Source organism: Echeneis naucrates, chromosome 15, assembly GCF_900963305.1.
Source record: "Echeneis naucrates chromosome 15, fEcheNa1.1, whole genome shotgun sequence".
Taxonomy (NCBI): Eukaryota; Metazoa; Chordata; class Actinopteri; order Carangiformes; family Echeneidae; genus Echeneis; species Echeneis naucrates.
Window position 1 is genome coordinate 18934775 of NC_042525.1, and position 22106 is coordinate 18956880.

At 42.6% G+C, this 22106-nt stretch overlaps 1 protein-coding gene across 1 annotated transcript in view; it reads right to left on the minus strand.

Moving 5' to 3' along the window:
* Positions 1-22106, minus strand: part of LOC115055162 (attractin-like protein 1) — a 114859-nt gene that overhangs the window by 33107 nt on the left and 59646 nt on the right. Inside the window, exon 2 of the mRNA XM_029520687.1 lies at positions 15048-15143. Coding sequence (XP_029376547.1) covers positions 15048-15137 — 90 coding nt within the window. The 5' untranslated portion in view covers positions 15138-15143. The remainder of the gene's footprint in view (positions 1-15047; positions 15144-22106) is intronic.

Consider the following 22106-nt stretch of genomic DNA (forward strand, 5'->3'; position numbering starts at 1 on the left):
GTTGCACACATGGTCACACACACGCATGCACACCTAGACGTGCACATGAACCAACATAACAATGTTGCAAAGGCCATCATCATTCCTGAATTTTTTTTTTTTTTTTTTTATTGATGGACTGCAGGGGAGGAGGGGTGGAGATATTGATCAAGGAGAAAAGAGGAGAACGGAGAAACACACTCATCATTAATGGCGCCAGGAGAAAAGGCTGTATGCTGAGAAAATAGCCTAATGAGAAAGAATACGGCTACCGGGTACCACGGTGTATCCTGATTCCTCACCTCTGAGCCACCACCTACAACAATCCAATGAGACCGGGTGGGATCGGCATTGTTATACATGAACGGGAGATATTTTGCATAGTTAAAGCCTCAATCAGCACGAAACAGCATGTTTCAGCATGTTTTTTTTGCTGGCACTACTCTCTGCACAAATACATTCAGCCCCTAAATAAGACCAATATCTGGCAGAGGTCTGGATTAGAGGCAAATGGAGTCTGAAGCGCTTTTTTCATTCTTCACACAACAATTGGTGTAGAAATAACTGTGGTCTCTATTTCAGGTTCATCATGGGACATTGGACATTTTAGTCTAGCTCTGGAACCACCAGGGTTCGCTGTATACCTAAAACCACCAAGTACTTTGATTTTCAAAGTACAAGGTTAATTTATTTATCATTCTACACCACAGCTTTGCATAGCAAAATGCTAGCTGTGGTGTCATGCGACTTACAAAGTGACAACATGACAATGAAATATATATAACAATCAACTTTATTTGTGATGCACTTTTCTGAACAGAAAAAAACTGTAGATAGAACAGCATGGAATTAACGAAGGAGCTGCAAAAACAGAAAAGGAAAAAAAATGTGTAAGGCATATGCAAAGCATTAGCTGAAATGTTTTATTCTGTTTGCAGTTGGCCTTCATCACACAGGTCATCCTCCTGCGCTCTTCAGCTGCAGCGGCACTTTAATGTGCGGCATCTGTTTTGATGCCATCCATTCAGCGGGCAGCTCCGGGTCCATAAAATTAATAGCGCGAAAATGACTGTATTATCTATATGGGTAAATTTTACCCGCTGGTGCTCACAGGTATAAATTGTAATAAAAAAAAAAAAAAAAAAAAAGAATCAACAATTTGAAATATGTTGAATTTTTTTTTTTTTTTTTTTATATTGGGCGTTACCTGACACACTTTTATGAAAAGCCAAAGACTTGGGGGCTTGAATATTTAGTGGAAAAAAAAGTTACATACAATTAAAATACAGAAAGGCTGTGTGTAAATTTTGCTATGGATGTAGGTGAGCAGATGAAATAAGATTCAGGAGACCCAGTTGAAGCAATATATCTGTTAGTTTGTCAGCACAGCAGATGCCAACACACTGAAAATCACTGTAACATTAAAAAAATAGTTTTCTTTGCATCAGCTCATTCATCATTGTTCAACTGTGATTTTGGCAGTTAAGGTAGCCAGTGCCAAACACATAGTGTGTTCAAAGACATATTTTTATTTTAAACATTACCCAGGACTTGGGTTGTTTTTAAAACTTTTTCTGACCAAGAAAAGCCAAGAAAAAAAAAAAAAAAAAAGCCAACAAAAAACGGACCATATATTTCCCCGATCTAACAAGGCTAGTACTTCACAGAAGAAGTCCAAACAGAAGAGATGAGAAGAATGGAAAATCAGGCAATGACATGCAGCCAAGAATCTAGCTGGCTGGGTCTCAATGCAAACAATCATGATCTCTCTAACCACTGGAGTATTTGATCTCCAAGTTTGAACACACAGCTGACTCTTGCACTTACTCAAGACATTGAGACGCAACCAGTTGAACATTGGCCTGATATCATGTGTCGTGGTGACCACAGAACTTAACACTTGGTTGTTGTGTCTGTTTTTTCTGAAGTTTTTCTTAATTAAATGAATCCATGGTCTCTTGTCCTTGTTTGACAGTTGATTGGCTGGTAACTGGTGACTTCTAGCAGCAGAGCAGTCTAACAGTTGGCTGCATCTACATTTCCTTTTAAATGCCTTTCTGATCATTTTTGACAGGTGTATTTTCTTTCTTCAACCTTTCTTCAGAGGTGTGCAGTTTCCATCAGAGACAGTGCGTCCTATGGTGAGTAAAAATATGATCTGACAGGCTAAATTAACAGCAGACTGGACTTTGTTGCACTGTTGACTCGGTCTTCTGTGTTTTTCGAGAGCCTGACCTAAAAACGCTTCAGCCAGCTTGCCGGCGGCCCTGGAGTATTTGTTTGACAGTTTAATGGGCGAATCCTGGCAAAATGCAATTCAGCATAAAGGACAGAGCCTTTCGGATCACAAGCCTTCTGTGTGAGTGCAAAGGGAAATACAGTACACTTTACAAAATTCACTCACAGCCAGGTTTTTTTTTTTGAGCTGAGTCAACTCTTGTTGTCTTTCACGTTTTTTCTTCTACTATTCCTATAGTAAAAACATCAGTGTTGAAGTTCCCCATTAATTGTTTGTCACATCATGGTGTTGTATTTGATTTATTGTATGCCTTTAATTGTTCCTATCGTTCTTTATCTTCCAGCTGTGCTCTCTTTCCAACTCACAAATCTTATCATCACATCAAAACGACTATAAAAGTATTAGCAGGCAAACAAGCACAAAACAACAACAACAGCATTTGATCTAGTAATGCTATGATTTGAGGCATACATACTTAAAGCTGATGATCAGTATGGCATGCCATGTGTCAATCTCTGTACTTCCTGTTCACCAGACATCCAAGCAAGAGAAGAAGTAGATGGTTTAAAAAACTACCAGTCCTCTGTCCTCACAGAGACTGCGATGCATGGATGAAGAATGCTGCCTTCAACAAACCGCTTTAGTGCAAAGAAGCATAAATGATGTTCCACAATTGTAATTCGCTTTGGATCAAAGCATCCGCCGAAAGGATAGAAGACGGGAAAAGGCCTGTACAAGCAGCTCATTTACCATTTACCATCAAAAGCTAGTAAACTGAGGGGGTTCTTGACTTCAGGCTTGCCACTAATATCAGAGGAAGTATTTTTCTGCCCTTAGCTGACTGTGACTCCAGCTTCCACTTACACCTTCCTCCTGATCTTTTACACTATTTGTTAATGGAAGAGGTCATCTGAGTTGAAGACAGAGCTCTGGGTGAGCTTTCAGTGAAACATAAACAAATGTCATCATAACCCCTCTACCGACCTCCCACCAACCTTGTTTATCATATATTTTTTCGTATATTTTTTCTTTCGAATTCAGAGAGACCTCATCATCTGTGGACTTCTACACCTGCACAGCTCTGCTGGCACCACTGACAACCTAACACACACTTCCACTCAGACAACTGAACACACATTCGCCTTGATTCTGTTTTCACCACACATTTTTCCTGCTTATTCCTGTACAGAGAAGGAATTGATGCCAGGAGAGCATCTCACTCTCTCTCACGCTCTACACAAACACACACAAACTGGCTGAGAGTCTGGGACATAATGGGTGTGCCTGCTTGGTCAGCTGAACCTGAAACTGGCACTTAACTCCATGAAACTGAGGGGAAAAGAGAGGAAGGAGGTGAGGGAGGGCGATGGTGGGTACAAGGAGGGAAAACAGGAGAAAAGGATTGAGGATTTGTGAGAGAAAGTGAGCTAAAGTTTCAGTAAAGGGAGAACAAACAGATGGACAAACAAGGAGTGAAGACCACAGCATGTGCCAGGTTTAGGTAAAAAAAAAAGGCATTAGTGGAGCACCAACAATGGGCTGGGATTTGTAAGAAAGCAAATTGCTCTCATGTGACTGACCAATCACAGCATGTAGTAATTGTGGATTGCAAACCCTCTCCCACCTCCAGGTCATCAGAAACTCTGTCCTCACTGGCTCAAGGGCTCCCTGTTGCGTTTAGAATTGATTTTAGGATTGTTTTGATTACTTCATAAAACCCAGACAGGCCTTGCCACAAGGGAACTATCCCACAGCTGGATTAGTACATAAAGGTGACCGGCAGCCAGGGCTCCTGGAATCTAATCTTTAATTCATTCATTCATCCATCTTATCCGTTTCTGGGTCGCAGCTCACAGAGACAGACCAACAACCACTCACACTCACACTCAGACCTACAGACAATTTAGAGTCACCAGTTGACCCAAACGTGATGTCTTTGGACAGTGGGAGGGAGCCCACACAGGCACGGAGAGAACATGCGGGGCAACAGCTCTAACCATTATGCCGCCGTGCTGCCCCTCATCTTTAATCTCACTCCTAAAAACCTACTTAAAAAAATACATATGTGGTGATTCTTGTTAAAAACCACACTTTTCCTTCTTAAAAGGTTTTGCCGTGAATCAAATAAACTTGGAGGTCATTGGCCAACTAGTCAACGTTTTTTCATACTGTACATTGATGAATGCATGATTTGACACAACCATACAGACATCTGAATAAAAAGTTAAAGGAAATAGAAAGGTTTTGTTTGACACAATGAAACTCAAAATTTGTGTATTTTCACAAAAAAACAAAACAAAACAACAGCAACAACAACAACAACAACAACAACAACAAAAAAAACAACCAACCAAACAAACAAAAAGAAAGTTTGTTTTTTGGAAAAGGATATTAATTTTTCAGAAGAAAAACTGAAAAACTGAAATGGTGGTATATCAGACAGCCTATAGTTTCCTTAAAGAAGCAAAAATTTAGTCTGATAATAAATCTCTAACAATTACTATCTCAAATATTTGAGACACATTGTTTCTATTGTTTCTAGTTTCTGGGTGGTCTTGACTGAGCAATGAAAACAATGAGGGGGCTGTAAAGAGCCCCGAACATCTGAAACACTGGAGTACCAGCACTACTCTGGATGGTGTCAGTTGTTGAAAATATAGGGCGAAACTAAAGACAATTTTATGACATTTGGTCAAAGATCAAATGACACGTTTGCTGGCTGTGAAAAATACATATGGTACATATGGTGTAAGTCTGTAGGCAAATGGCAAGATGCTCTTTAAGGTTAAGAAGAAAAATGTGTCTCTGTTTGCTAAAGGTTGTTACAATCCAACTGGAGAAGAAAACATAACTGCAAAAATTCCAAAATTGAAGACAGAGACCAACTTGTACATGTTTGTATTGCTCACAGCAGGTGTATTTTCTTCTCAGAAAGGCCTTCAAGATAAGTCCTCCAGCACAGAGAGAGTGAGCAAGAGGAACAAAAGTGCATCTCCTCATGTTTGGATGCATTTCTTTCTTCAACAGTGGTGGAGGAAAAAAGTGACTGAATTCAAATACCTATCGCATTTACTACATGAGATCTGATGGAAATCAGAAAATGAAATGAGAAATCAAACGTAGCTCAGTGCTAATGCATCTGAATGCATACATTTTCCCCCAAACACAAGCATCTGGATCTACCTTCTAGGTTTCATACGGCACATTTTCTGACATAAATAGATATAGAATAGATAGTCTGCGGGAATTGAGGTGATACATTATCTTCCATACTGTCTACTATTACTATATACTGCATCACTTTATTGAAATGCATGTATTGAAAAAAGTTTACTACTACAACCTCATTATCCCTGTAAAGTGGGTGCAAAACTACTTCCAATGCAGGCTGAAGACAGTATGCTCTCTTTATCGCTTTCCTGGAGGCCAAACTCTGAAAACTGAACTGTCTGAGAAAAGCACTGAACAACAAAACTTTGTGTCAATAGCTAGATAAAAGAAAATGAGATGCCATGGAGGTACAGCGTTATTGCACTAACATAAGAGCCATATTCACAGGCATTTTATCTAGCTGTGTGGTAAATTACCATGGGCTTCATGATGGAAAATAAAAGATTATCAAATCAAATCAAATCAGATTTATTTGTATAGCGCCAAATCATAAAAAAAGTTAGATCAAGGCACTTTACATATAGAGCAGGTCTAGACCAATCTCTTTATACATTATTTAAAGAGACCCAACAGATCCCCCGATGAGCAAGCACTTGGCAACAGTGGCAGGGAAAAACTTCCTTTAAGAGGCAGAAACCTCGAGCAGAACCAGGCTCAGGGGGGGCGGCCATCTGCCTCGACCGGTTGGGTTGAGAGTGGGAGAGAGAGAGAGAGAGAGAGAGAGGCATTGGGGGGGTGTAGGCAGGAACATGTTACTGCATGATCATTAATAAATGTTACTTAAACCTACAGACAATACCAAAGAAAGAGTATACAGGGCCAACTCTGCCAGAAATTAGGTTTATAGAGAATTAATTGTATTTTGGATACTAATTAGATTATGTTTTCTATTAAGTGTCCCACTGTCTGGAGTCTAAATGTTATTTTAAAACCAAGGAAGGATTTATAAATACTTTCTCATTGCTTACTTAGTTCATAAAGATATTTTTAGAGATCTTTGTAATCTAAATAGTTATAGATCACATTCAGTTTAAATATTTCCATTTCTTAGGTTATAGATCAGTTCTAGGCTCTAATTAAATATGGTAAATGTACCAGTGGTCTCAGCCCACAGAGAACGATCAATCTGAATTCAGAAGCTGGGCCTGAGGACCAGTTGTCAGGACTTTTGGGACAACAAAGCAGTCATTGCACTCCGCCGCCCACATGGACTCAGGCGACCAGGAGGGTAAAATCAACTTCACTTTCTAATTCCTATTTTGTGGTGCTTGCTAAAGTGATCTCAGCCTCTGAGAGCAGGATCTGCTTATCGCGATGTTTCATCTGGGCCAGGTCAACGTGACTAAGCACTTAACATATTTGCTATAAATTACTTATATCAGTACAATGATTCAACTGCTAGTTGGAGAAAAAAAAAATACACAAAAACTCTTGGTATTTTTCGGACTGTATGTCAAGAGATGATTTTATCCTTCTGAACTACTACTTTTTCCCCCAGATTTATACCTCACAGAGAGAGGGAGAGGTAGCAGAGCCAGAGAAAGATAAACGGGGATAATGACACAGAGAAAGACCAATGGTTAAGGACAGTCACTGTGTTTGCTCAGCTGAGGCTGCTGCAGGTGTTTCTCCTCCAGTCAGTGAAATAATGTGCGGTGGCCTGGACACTTTCTTGAATAATGCCCAATGATAAAAGGAAGACAAAAAAATCTAAATTTTTCTTTATGGTGCAAAAAGTGTATGAAGATCGATGTGCTTGTTTTAGCCTTGTTAGTGTTGACAGAGGTGTGAGTTATTGAATTAATAAAGTTGTGTGTGTGAGTCTGCTACATTGCCTTTCAGCTGTGAGATACACTGAAAGAGCCACAGGTTCCTGCAAAGTAAACCAAAATGGTGTGCAGGCGATTGTCCATTATGAATGCAAATGAGTGTGTTTGTACCTTTCCCCATTTTTTCTCTGTGTTATCTGATCAGCCCTGCAGTCATATGTGTGTGTGTGTGTGTGTGTGTGTGTGTGTGTGTGTGTGTGTACAAACCAGTGTTTAGCTGTAGATTTTTTTTTTATTATTTTTTTTTTTACCAAACATGAATTACTCCCAGGTGTCATAAATATTCTTTATCTGCTTCTTTCCTCTTCCTTCCTCCTTCACCCCCCTCCCCACCCCAAATCCACCAGCCTTCCTTCCTGAGGCATATTAAAAATCCCTGCAATTGAAGAATAAATACGGTGCATTAAAAACAAAAGATGTGATATGGATTCATACTTTTTGCTTTGAATAGAATTATGAAAACGGAAGACCACCATTAATAAACACCAAGGTGGGAGCTGCTCCTCGCAGGCGGAGGCATGCTGATGCCCATTGCTGCGGGCTCATCAGCTTTACGACGTAACGGCAGCACTTTATGGAGGCAGTGGAAATATTGATTTATGCTGATGACTGTGCCTGTGTTCTGTAATGCAGCGATGACACACTGTAAAGCTCTGACGAAGCTGGAAAGTGGAAAGAGGAGGCCTTCAGCCGCAAAGAACGCTCGTCTACTCTGTGATCTAGTGGCTTTAACTGCTATTTAACACAGGAGGGCTGTGGCTAGTTAGACAGAAGAAAGAGATGGTGCGCTATCAAACGCACATCACTATTCAAAACCAATCCACAGTATATTTATACTTCAGGAGTGCCTGTGACCACAAATGGAGATTTCATGTAATTTCAGCAAAAGTCTTTATAGGTTTTAAGGAATAAAAAAAAAATGCATAAGCTATGGGGAAAATATATTTAATTTGTTTAAAAAAACAATAGGTGTGAGAGATAAAGTCTCAATTGTTACCAGACAGATACCAAAATAAAATGAGTAAATAAAACCTGATAACAGATAAAATCTCTCCTCAGTGTCCAAAGGACTTAAAAAAAAAAAAAAAAATCAAAGAATGTCTTAGTGAACAAACAAATCCCTTTACCCTTGCGATGAGACATATCAGTAAAGCTTCCAAGCAGTAGAAGGCTTTGTTGTAATAAATATTACAGACTAAGTCTTAAATAAAATGCAGGAGATTGTGTTTACAAATAAAGAAATAATGGCATTTAGCAATGCCAAGGTTTTCAGGAGAGGATGTGCACATGGAAAAGATACGCTTTCAAGAGCTCCTTGAAGACAGTGAGAGATGTCCCTGCTCTGATCAGATTCTGGAACTTATTCCACCATCTTGGAGCCACAGAAGAGAACTGCTCTGAAATTCTTCCTTGTAAGGATGCTAATTCTAGACCACATTCTTTGGAGGAACGCAGCGGTTGAGCCGGGGTTTTCAAGTAAAGGGTGCAAGCCCAGAAACCAGTCTGAACACAAACAGTAGTGAGGATATGATTCATGGTTATCATTGGTAGTCAGTGTAGGTCAATGATGTGACTTCTGAAAGACTTCTGAAAGTTCTCAACAGCCAATGTGATACAGAATTTTTTATTTTTTATTTATTTTTTTTTAATCTATGAAATATATGATCCCTTTCAAGATGCACAGTACAAATAATAACTATGGCAAAGAAAAGGACAAAAACAAAATTATCAGGGGTTTTCAAAGTTCTTTACATCCAGCATACTAAAGCTGACACCATTTAGCCCACTGACACCTCTTTGAAAACCGCTGCACTAAAAGCCATTATACAAAGTATTACAAAAATGGCATACAGCTTTATCTCACTAATGGGTGAAATTTGACTTTTTATGTCTTGGAAACAGATCATTTAGAAAAAATGGGTGAGACTGTGCACATCAGCTGTGACACAGTTAGTTAGTTAGTTTGACTAACCCAATGCACTCACCTCGCCATGTGGACACTTCTTCCCACAGCACTGGCACAACTCTGCCTGAAGGTGTTTTTTTTTTTTTTTTCTTCTTCTTCTTCTTTCCTTTGTTTGAAGAGTATAATTGCATGTGTTTAGAGGACAGAAAAAACATTGTTTCCAGCTGTGACACATGCAGCTTGCATTATTACCGACGATTAACCAAGCCCAGACACCTCACGGTGCCATGTGATTGGATATAATTGATGGCTTTTGCTCCACAAGTTCTTACAGCTTCCTGCCCTCAGTCACAGTCTTTATATGTCCCGAGGAATCTAAGCACACCACACATCCAGATGAATTTATACATGACAACGTGATGGATCCTAAAAGACTTGTGGTTTGAACAAAGATGCTGGGGACCATAGTATCTGAGGGAAAGTGCAAGAAAAGAAGCTCTGGGGACAGTTTTATGCTTTATCCTGCAAGGTAAGTAAGTGTGTATATGGCAAAACGATGATGTAACAGAGGACATCAATCATATTCTGGTTCCCACCTGATGACCCCAAAGACATGTTAGCTATCACTGCTCACTGGCCAAGTTAGATATTGTCTGTAGGGCACATCGGCAGGGCAAAGTTTTTTGTAAGGGAGTTAATCACTGAGTCTGGTCCATTTTTTGTTGCACAAGTTTTTGTGTTTACTCTAAATTGACTGGTTAGTATGGCCCACAGTCTATATGTGTATAACCTGCCAGAAAATCACTTTCATTTTATCTTCTTAAAACACATTAAAAAAACATTTATTATGCGTAAGGTTTCATTTTAAATCGATTTACATAGCGACGTAGTGGTTAACGCTATTGCCCCTCAATGAGAAGGTTGCGGGTTTGGTTTGCATGTTCTCCCTGTGTTTGCACATGCATGTTTAGGTTAATTGGTGACTCTAAATTGTCCGTAGGTCTGCATGTGAGCGTGAGTGGCTCTTGGTCTCTGTCAGTCTCTGTGTGTTGGCCCTATGATGGACTGGTGACCTAACCCTAACCCTAACCCAATGTGAGCGGGGATTGGTTCCAGCACCCCCCATGATGGAAACGGATTAAGCAGTTAAGAATGAATGAAAGATTTATTTGGATGTTTTGACTTACCTGTATTGAAAAGAACTATAGAAATAAAGTATTATTGTAATGCGTTGTATGCCCATATTAGCGATACTGTGTTTATATCATATTAAATTACATACTAAATAATACATCGTCCTCTAAAAAATAACCGCATCGATCGGTCATCGATATGCAAAATTATAAGCCGTAGTTTGGTTTTGTTGGTAGGTGACATCTAGTCATTGTAGTAATGATAACAGGAGCAAAGGGAAAAGCACAGTGACGTAATTTATAGAGAGACAAAGTCCACATCAGGAGGTTAGGGTGGACGTGCAAGCAAATACAGGACAGGATATGAAAGAGGAGATCGGTGTTGGATTCCCATGTGGAAGCAGCAGTTTATGTTGTTTCTATTATCCACAGCTATCCAACAAAGTTAACCACTTTAATGTTATTGTAAATGCGACAAAAGATCACCCAATGTTAAGGAAATACTTTTGATACTTTGATCTGAATCACCTCTTAAATTGAGCCAAGCCATGACTATCACGATAATAACTATGGCAACTGATGTAGGCATGTTGCTATTTGTACAGCCCCTGCACAACTAGTATACATGCTGCCTTGTGTCACAGGGTTTGTGTTTCTGTAGCTCAGGGTGAATGTCGAGTATACAAAGCGTCTGTATCTATCTGTATCAAGAATCACAGAGGGAGGGAGGCAGAATTGTTGGTGAATGAGAGAGATAATACGCAGCAAAGGACCCAGGACAGACCTCAACCCTGGCTGCTGTAGTGAGAAGTAGCTCCACCAGGAGAAGCACTGGTGTGCTGCTTTAAAACACTGAATTACTACAGGAGGCAGCACGGTAACATAGCAACATGAAAACAAGATTATGGGTTAGGTTCCTGGGCCTGGGGCCTTTCTGGAGTTTGCATGTTCTCCCCGTGCCTGCGTGGGTTTCCTCCGGGTACTCCAGCATTCTCGCACAGTCTAAAGTTATGCTAGGTTGATTGGTGACTCCGTATGTGTAAGTGTGAGTTGCGAATGGTTGTTTGTCTTTGTACGTCTTCTGTGTTTGCCCTGCAATGGACTGGCAACCTATCCAAGGTGTACCCCACCCTCACCTGGAATGTTGGCTTGGATTGGCTTCAGCACCCCCCATTACCCGTAAATGGATAACCTTTTAATTACTGCAGGTACATATGGAAGGCAGGCGAGGCCAAATAAATGTGCCACACAAGTGCGACTTCTGCCCCTATTATTTATCATATCTGTAAACCGAATAAACATGAGGTTGATTCTTTTCAATATAATTTTATCTAATATAGAGTTCCAAATAAAAACACTGTGGAGTTTCAAATACTTAGTTAGTTTTGACCTTTAATTTTTGACTCTAAGGTGAGACGTCCATTAGCACTAGTCAGTGTGGTCCGGGCCCTGCTCACTCTGACTGCCTTCATCTCGGTCTCATTTCCTTTCCTCCCAGTCATAAAATTTGCACCACCTACTTTGCACCTCACTGCACTGGATCCAGCTCTGGTTTCCTCCTGCAGATCCTATAATCATGATATGCTTCAGCTTTGGTTTACAGAGTCCACTGAGTCTGAGTCAGCTGTGAAACCATCCACCTTAAATCACCTTTCTTGTTTTGCTTAATTATTATCAAAATATTGCTAAAATGTGAAACAAAATGGAAATGCACAAAATTAAAAAGCACAGCAGCTACTCAGTAAAATTGTACTACTCCCTTTTCCGTGCAAATAGGTGTCCTGATTCATACACCTTCTCATTTTAAGTGTGCAAACCAAATCAACTGAAACAACAGGTGTTGTGTTCAGCACTCTCTGAGTAAACATGGTGAGCAATGGGAGAGTGATGGCTCTATTTATTTCACCATACTCTGTTGCTCTGCATAAATAGGATGACATAAAATAGCTTCCCCATTCATTACACAATTATGCTAAGCTGCATGCTTGACTATGAACCAGATGCTGTGTGATTAACCTTGGTGTAAAGATGCCGTTCTGCCCTGTTGTCTCTAACCTTCAAGAATGAAATGGAAACCAGGCTGAGGCGAGGAGATACTCCCAAGGTTTGGGCAAGCACGTGAGCTAAGTTGAGCTGAGCTAAGTCAAACCCAGTTAAACCCAAGCTGAGGCTGATTACTGTGCGCCTCATGGCAGATACCCCTCCACACAATGGCACCTGCAGCCTTCAGCTCCAGCTGTGTGAGGAGATGAAACCTCAAATGGGAGGTGAGATATGTCGAGGTGGATGTGATGCTAGCAAACAGCAGAGGAGGCATTCTTTTGAATTTTAAAATGTCACAATATATTTTTTTTCTATTACAGAATGCAGAGATGAAATCAAAATAAATTGATCTAGCGCTGCATAAGAGTTTCTTTGATCCAGATGCCTTTCTGCGCTGGCACACAGTTACAGGACCGGCATACATTTTGTTTTGTATGTTATTAACTTTTAATTTTATGTTGGGAATTTTTTTTTTCAAATCCTCTACTGCCTCTTTATTTAGCTTGATCTCAGATGGTCTGGGCGCTCAGCAGTGTCTGTATGTTTTTGTGCAGTTTGATGAATGAATCCCACTGTTCTCTCAGCTTTTGCTCCGACTGGTTGACCTCTTGCACCCAGCAAATCTCCAGCAACATCTGTCACTTGGCTCCACTGTGGCTTTGGGGAGGGATGACGGAGGAGGCTCAGTGGTAAGAGCTGATTTCCCAGAATGCATTGCTACCACCACTAATATGTTGAAATCAGTTATATCAAGGCAAAGGTCAGTTTAAATTAACATGTTATCATTTAGCTTAAGTCTGTACACTGTAACACAGTGACTTAACACATCAGGGTGATTTATTGAGGTACATCTGGACGCATCTCTCGAGGCCCCACACTCCACCAGCTCATATCATCTCTGGAGGACCCTTCAGGGCCGATGGTTGAAAGTGAGGCTCCAGCATTCCGGGCAAAGCTGGGCTTTCAGGACTGGCTATTGAAACCAGGTGCATCCTCTCTCCCACTGCCCTCCACGTTTTTTGACGTTGTCACCGAGGTATCACGTGGAAGATGCCAAGCACACAAATTTCATGTGGTTTCTACACCATTGGCAATTTATTCTCATGTCCATTTTCTGCAGACATTCTGGTGACTCCAGAACTACCAGAAGAAACTTGACGATGACTTGACCATGCTTTCCATCAAATAGTTTGAACCAGCAATGACTCGCACCAGCAATGGAAGATCAGCTGAAATTCAGATTATAACAATTTTTTTTTTGGCTGACGTGAACACTGATGATACTGTTGTCCGTTTAGCTTGAGGATTTTTGTGTGTAGTTTGTGGACTAGTGTGGGCTGAATAATTTTGATTCCACAACACTCATCTGAGGTGGCTGGTCTGTACCCACTAGGGCTCTGTGTGTTTGTTAGCATTTAATCAGGAAACAAGGGCACAGACGCTGCTATTTTGTCTGAACTGACAAGGGTCGATGTTGACCTGGCCGTGCCCTGTGCTGCTGGATGACTCTGCATGTTCCCAGCTAACCAGATAATGTCAAATTGTCTGTATGAACTTCTGCCGCTGTGATCAATCACAGCTACAACAGACTTGAATAAGAGAGAGATAATAGTCTTCTTTTCTGCAATGGAGCTCAGCATTTTACCTTTCGAGTAAATGGCAAAAATTATAACAAGATTCTATTTGACTTCTCTGGAATTATACACTTTCTTCCAAGAATCTGCGGTGGGGCAGCACTGATCCATTGACACTGTTGGCTTGTCCTTGATTATTCTCATATTTAGATTTTTATTTATTTATTTACAATTTTTTATGGACTGTTTAAGTTAGAATGACCTTTGCTCTGACCATGGTGATGAGAAACATGGACTTTGTTAATGCACTTCAATCTGGCTACATCCACACGATGTTCACGTTATGTTTTTATTCTAAAATGCATCCCTGCATGATATAGGCACACCTGGGTCCTCAGTCTTGAATACCAGTGGTAAAGTCAAGTGTTAACGACCTTGTTGTTATTGCTGGCAGCTGTTCGCAGTGAAGACGTGCATGCTAATGCTACAACTGTCTCTGCTGTTAATTTGTTGTATCTTGTTCAAATAATCAGCTGAGTTAATTAAGAGTGGATAAGCTCATGTTTATGTCTGTTCGCATATGCCCATTCTATGTGTGTTAATGCATGTTCAAGTGTTGTCGTGTAGATGCTATCTGCTTTTGATACTGCTAAAAACCTAAAATGCTTTTATTAAACTTCTGAGAGGAAGGTTTATTAGTCTGGATGAGTTAAAACACAGGCAGCTCGGTGGCGTAATGGTTAATGCTGTTGGGGCCTTTCTGTACAATTAACATGTTCTTCCCATGCCTGCGTGGGTTTCCGTCCAAAGACATCATGTTTGGTTTAACTGGTGACTCTAAATTGTGTGAGTGGTTGTTGGTCTCTGTCTGTTTGCCCTGTGATGGACTGGCGACCTGTCCAGGGTGTACCCCGCCCTCACCCAATGTGAGCTGGGATTGGCTCCAGCACCCCCATGACCCAGAAATGGATAAGCAGTAGAATATGAACGAATGAATGAATTAAAACACCGATATAGTTGTCGCACGCACCAATGCAGGCCGGCAGTTATGGATAATGAACACACTGTCCACTGTAACTATTTTTGTGTTATTATTTTCACCCACGATTTCTATCATGTGTTCACGTGCATAACTTTATCCTTGTGTCCATTCGTGTTTGTGTTTTTGCTGACCTGTAGTAGCTCCTCCTGGTCTCCGCCCACCTCCAGCACCACAGCAACCGAAGCGAAGGGGCGACTGGCCATCTGCTGTCGTTCTCTCATCAGCTGCTACAGAGGGAGACAGAAAAAAAAACAACAATTTAGAGTGTTATGCACATTTCTGTACCGTTCGTCAGTGGGAAACTCTGCCTGGACCAATGCCTTGCTCGAAGACAACTTAACAGTAGCTCCTGCTTTGCATCTCCCTTACAGCCATCTGGGTTTAGATTTAACCCTTTGACCACAACCATGCATCCATCATATGGCTGCTTTTTTCTAACTCGGAACCATGTGCGACCAAGACAAAGTAAAGGGAAAGTAAAGTCAAAATAATGGCACAAGAAAATGGGATTAAAGAGAAAGAAAAGGAAACAGTAAATGGAAAGTTATGAAAAAAGACAGAGAGGTCAGGACAGCTAGGGGATAAAAAGAAAGGGATGGGAGGAGGGGGTGGAAGAGGAAAAGTGTGGAGCAGAGATCAAAGCATTGTAGTTGATAGATGTGCGGGGGGGGGTGCGTTAGATGGGAGTCAGAAGGGAGGAGGAGGAAGGAGGGCAAACTTCATTAATGAGGAAATGTCAGATGAACAAAGGCAGACAGCCCAGCCTTTATCAGAATGAGGTCCAAACACCCCGGCTGAGAGCACAAACACAAAGATGCAACACAGAAAACACAGAGGGACAAGCACAGACGTTCTCACCACGCAAAGGAAAACATTCTTTGCACACCAACACCAGCGGAGACAAGCATACACGCTATGTGTATGAGTATTGTGTTCTCATCCACCGCCACTCTCAATCAAAATCCCCTTTTCCCCAGCTTTTTCCACTTCACTACCGTCATGTTAATGGGGTTATGTTTCTACATTTTGCTCGGGGGTGGCCACCTGTTTCATACCCCAAAACTCATTTCGCGGACATAATACGCCAAGCTCTAATCACCAGTATGCTGCTTGTTGTTTGCCTAGTGTAGCCTTCACAACAGAAACACACACATACACACACAAACAATTCGGACTAGTGAAACCAATCAGACAGAGGTCAAATCCGGGCTCCAGATTGTGACACTTACAGGGAATAAACACAATCCCTTTACAGCCAGGGATCGTCTGCCACAAAGATGAATAACATAAAAAAATTACGCAGAGTGGGAAAATCCACCTACTGCAACGGCCAACAAAGTGAGAGAGAAAATAGAGCTAAAACTAACAATACTATAGTAAACCTAAACACTATTGGCCTCAAAAGATTTTAAAAAATGCATCATAATGTAGCATCATGTTCCCTTGTCTCTTGTCATACTCTTCTGCCAATTGCGCCCAATAACTTAGAATAACTAAGAATTACATCGTGCAAGGATGGTGAGAGGAATAAAAGGAAATAACAGAGTTTGAAGTTCAGAGAAGGAAAGACACAAACAATTGGGCACAGCTGACAAAGAAAGGGAACACAAAGCAGCGATGTTTTCAGAAGGAAAGCAGAAACAGAAGAACAACAAGGTTATAGGAACAAAAAAGAAGGAAGGATGCAAGGCCCGGATAAAGAAAGAGAAGGGAGCCACTGCTAAATGTCAATGGCCTCCACAGTCCCTAAAGCGCGGCGCTTCCCGTGCCTCTGTGTCGGCTCCTGTTGCTGAGAAAAGGCTGCATGCTGACATTAACTAGATGTCAGGTGCTGTGCTAGGGTGCCGCTGGCTGCTCGCTTGCCGGTGTCAGGCTCTTTAAGCATGAATGAATACTACACCTGTAGCTTCATGAGCACAGTCAGGGTGCTCCGGCGGCAGCAACTGTTCTGCCGGTACGCTGCCGCGCCGGCTAATGTGATGTCTTCTCTTGTTAGCTGTCACAGCCATGCTAACGCCACTCAGATGACAGCGCCTGCTTGCTAGCATCGCTGTTAGCCTTCTGTTGGTGTCAGCTTGGATTTGTGAAAGTCGAGGTGAGGTGGTGTGGGCGATAGGATGTCTGTGCTCTGTGAGCTGTAAATGATCATTTTACACTTTAAGAGGTGCTTCAGGTTATATTCTGGTGAAGTGCACTTACAAAGACATGATCATTCAGTGTATCTAAAAGTGTCTATTCAACTTTTGTAGCCAGTAAAATAGTGCTCCATGACAAGTGTTTTAAGATTCTATGAAAATTCTATTCATAAACTGGTTGTTTTTGAGAGATCCATCCATCTATCCATCTTCTACCACTTTTCCATTAACAGGTTGCAGGTCACAGGTAAGTGAAAACATCCAAATAAATCATTTATTCATCTTCAACTGCTTTATCTGTTTTCGTTGTGGGGGGTGCCAATCCCAGCCAACATTGTGGGCGAGGGCGGGGTATACCCTGGACAGGTCACTAAGGACAGGGCAAACACACAAAGACAAACAGAGGTGAACAACCACCCACACTCACACTCAGACATACGGACAATTTAGAGTCACCAGTTAGCCTAGACATGCATGCTTTTGGATGGTGGGGGGAAACCGGAGTACCCGGAGGAAACCCACACAGGCACATGGAGAGCATGAAAACTCCGCACAGAAAGGACCCAGGCCGGGGAACCAAACCCGGAGGAAACAGCCGGAGGAAACGGTTTTTGAGAGATGTCTCTATTTTTTGGTAATTAGACCTGAATCGCAATGCAGCACTACATGCAAAAAAAAATGGCACTTTAACTGTCAGGTGAGAGGTTGTTGTTTTTGTTTTTCTTTTTACTTTCCAGTTTTTCTACATGGTCGTCACCTTGGCAGTCATTGATTCTCATAGCTAATCAAAAGAAGAGTAGGTATGTGAAGTTTGGGGCAAAGATTATGAGGACCTCTAAGACTTATAATAATTTAGGGATAAAGTAGAAAAAAAATATTCTTTTATACAGGGCTGTAAGGCTGTTTATTTGTGCTATAAAGTTGGACATTTTAACATGGGAGTCACTGTCTTAAATTTTAAGACCCTTAGTGCAACCACAATTCTTATAGTCTTCAATGTAGTAATTTCAAGCTTTTCTGAGTACCTCTTGCTAAATCTAAATCTATGTTTATTTCTCATAGCCCATCTGAACATGACTGTGGTTATCTTTGGTTATGCCTACAGTGCAGAATTCATATATAGTCTGTATTTGTGCAAGTATGTGTCATATGAGGTGTTCTGGCATGTCTTTCCTCCCTGAAGCCATTGTTCCCATGTTATTGAGATCAGAAAAACATATGAAGGCGAGTGAGGTCATATGTCTGTATATGTGTGTGTGTGTGTGTGTGCGTGTTGTGATTTGATAAATCAGTCTCTACAGCAGAATTGTACTTAAAATGTTGAAGTAATATTCAGAACTGTGTTAACATTTAGAGGCTAGTTACTATGCAAGTGCGTGCATGTCTGCGTGCGTGTGTGTGTATTAAATGTATATATCACATTTATTTTTTTGTTTTTCCAATAGGCATGCATATGCACATGATCATTGGTGTAATTGGACTATTTGTGCGTTTGTGTTCATACACCTGTTGTGTGTTTAATGCCCCCTTTGACAAGTCCTTGAGTGGGCAACAAGGACACGCCGGTGGCGATCGTCTCTGCATGTCAGGCTGTAAATCAGCCATAAAAAGGCTAATTAACTATGATGTGCTGTAAACAAGTGGTGCCACACTCGAAAATACCAATTGGATGGCAAAAGGAGGAACGACGGAGATATAGCCTTGTGGGTGTGTGAGAGAAAAAAAAGCAATATCTGCTTTTTTGGTTTCAAACATTTTTAGCCAGATGCCTGAAATTCAAAATGAATCACAAGAAGCCACAAAGTTAACATCGTCTGCGAGGATTTGTCCACGCTTTTGCTCCATATTGAATGTGTCTGTGTTTATCTTGCCTCGAGGGGCGGCACGACATCCAAACATCCATCCAGCCATCTCAGCTGACAGAGGGGGGAAAAAAAAAAAAAAACAGCCAGGAGAAAAATGAGAATGTGGCAACAATGGAGCCAATCACATGGCAAATTATCCTTCACAGAAAGCAGCTCTACCAAAGTAGCACCTGCAAGCTCAAATTGCCAGTACTGTTAGACGGAGTGGAAATATCTGTGTAATGTGCTGTTTCCTGAGTTTGGATGCACTCCTGTGCAAATAACGGGTTTCACAACACAACAAGTTGCTCAATACTACTGTGGCTACAATTAAACTCCACATCGTCTCTGTGAAGGCAAAATATGGCAACACGTCTGTGAACCTGTACGTGTGCCTCTGTGTAGGCTCGTTTGCTTTGTTAATTCTTGTGTAGAAACATATATTTTGTTGTACTATCTGGAATAGTATGTGTGTCATTTTTTTATATACATAATTCTTTTCATGACATACTCTGTACATCAAACCACACAGTTTGTGTAGCATTTGTCAAGTCCTTCAGTTTCCATTTAAGGGAAGATTTCCCTTAAATGGATAGTTTGATGAAGAATGTTTCCTGCCTCAACATGACTCCACACCAACATCAGGTACATAAAGAAACTGTTTTGGGTTTGAAAGAAGATACCTGACTTCAAGGGCATTCAACTGTGTGCTAAAGCATATCATCAGAGCTGAACAGTAATGCTCTTATGGCTGAATGGAGACAAATCAGAAGAGCGGAGGCTGCGGTAACAGCAGACTACTGACCTGGTTTTCGGTTTAGGAAGCACATGTTCAGTTTACACACATATCCACGTATAGGGTAATGTAGTGCGTCATGATTTGTCCTCCATACATACCTGCCTCCAGTAGTTTTCCACTCACCACTCCCCTGCTCACCCAGTCTGCCAGCCACACCCACCTCGTCAGTCACTGCATTCACTGGTTCACTCAGCTGCAGCTCCTCAGCAATAAAGCCAAGTTAAAAGCTCCACTCTCCTCCACATTCACTGCCAGATTGTTCTTTGTTCTCATGCAAGACTTTCCAGCGTTCTTCGTTCATCTGATCCAGTTCCGACCCTGCCTGCTCCCTGTTTATACCGCGGTCAGGCCGGCCATTTCGTCTCTCGCTGTCCAGCAAAAGCCAGGGCTCAACTGTACATGGGGAGATACTGTTGAGCCAAACTTCTTCTAAAGCTGTCCCCAATAAAAGACCTGTGTTTCACACCAGGCTCCTCCTCCCTGAGGGTTCCCAAGCCTTAGCTAAGTTCATCGACTCCGGGGCCGATGCCAACATCATTGATGAGGATGATTATCAGGGCTTCAATGATGTCACCATCAAGAATCGCTACCCACTCCCTCTCATCTCCTCAGCCTTTGAGCTTCTCCAGGGGACCACCATCTTCACCAAGCTGGATCTCCGCAATGCCCACCATCTGGTCCGCATCCGGGAAGGTGATGAGTGGAAGACTGCCTTCAACACCCCCTCCGGTCACTATGAATACCTGGTGATGTCTTTCGGTCTCACCACTGCCCCCACTGTCTTCCAAGCCCTGGTTAATGACGTGCTCCGAGACATGCTCGACTGCTTTGTGTTCGTGTACTTAGACGACATCCTGATCTTCTCCAAGACCCGTGACGAGCATGTCAGTCATGTCGAGAACTCCCTCTTCGTCAAGCCCAAGAAGTGTGAGTTTCACGCCTCATCTGTCTCCTTCCTGGGCTACATTGTGGCTCCGGGTAGCCTGCAGATGGACCCATCCAAAGACTCAGCAGTCACATCCTGGCTCATCCCTGACTCCCGCAAGCACCTGCAACGTTTCCTGGGTTACAGCACTGTCGCCGCCCCCCTCACAGCTCTCACATCCACCAAGGTGCCTTTCCACTGGACCTCTGTGGCTGACAAGGCCTTCCAGACCCTCAAGGCGCATGTCACTTCAGCGCCCATCCTTCAGGTCCCCGACCCAGACCACCAGTTCGTCGTGGAGGTTGATGCCTCCGATGTTGGCGTGGGAGCTATCCTGTCTCAGCGGGCTGCTTCAGATCAAAAGCTCCATCCCTGTGCCTTTTTCTCTCAAGGACTGTCCCCTGCTGAGAGGAACTGTGACATCGGCAACCCGGAGCGGTTAGCCGTCAAGCTGGCCCTAGAGAAGTGGCGCCATTGGCTGGAGGGGACCAGGCTGCCATCCCTGGTTTGTACTGATCATAAGAATCTAGAATACATCCAGACTGCTAAGAGACTGAACTCCCGCCAAGCCCGCTGGTCCCTCTTCTTCATACGGTTCAACTTCTCCCTCTCCTATCGCCCCGGTTCCCGAAATGTCAAGCCAGATGCCTTGTCACGACAGTTCGAGGGGGAGTCGAGGAAAGAGGCCAACTCTATCCTACCTTCTCCCTGTGTGATTGCTTCCCTGACCTGGGAGGTGGAGGAGAGGGTGAGAGCTGCCGTAGAGAGTAAACCAGGTCCCAGCGCCTGTCACCCGAACCGTCTCTTTGTTCCTCTGGCTCTGAAGCCTGACGTGCTCCAGTGGGCCCATTCCTCCAAATTTACCTGTCATCCCGGAATCCGGAGGACTTATGATGTACTAAAGCAGTATTTCTGGTGGGCCACACTGGAGGAGGACACTCGTGAGTATATCAACGCCTTTCCTGTCTGTAGCCAACACAAGCCTTCTCATCAGTCCCCTGCTGGGTTTCTGCACCCTCTTGGTGTCCATGATCCCGCATCTCCCTGGACTTTGTCACTGGTCTTCCCTCTTCTTCTTCTGCCGGTTCAGCAAGATGGCACATTTCATTCCTCTCCCCAAACTCCCCTCCGCCAAGGAGACTGCTCAGCTGATCCTGCTCCACATCTTCCGCCTCCATGGTCTTCCCACTGATGTGGTCTCCGACCGGAGCCCACAGTTCACCTCCATCTTCTGGCGGGAGTACTGTGCTCAGCTTGGGGCTTCCCTTAGTCTGTCCTCCGGTTTCCACCCCCAGTCCAATGGCCAGACTGAGCACAAGAATCAAGAGATGGAGACAGCACTGTGTTGTATGGTGTCACAGAACCCCCTTTCAATGCTGCTACGGGTATCAACCTCCACTCTTCCCGGCACTGGAGCGAGAGATCACCTGCCCCTCTGTCCAGGCCTTCATCCGTCATTGTCGCCACACCTGGACTCGAGCTCGGGT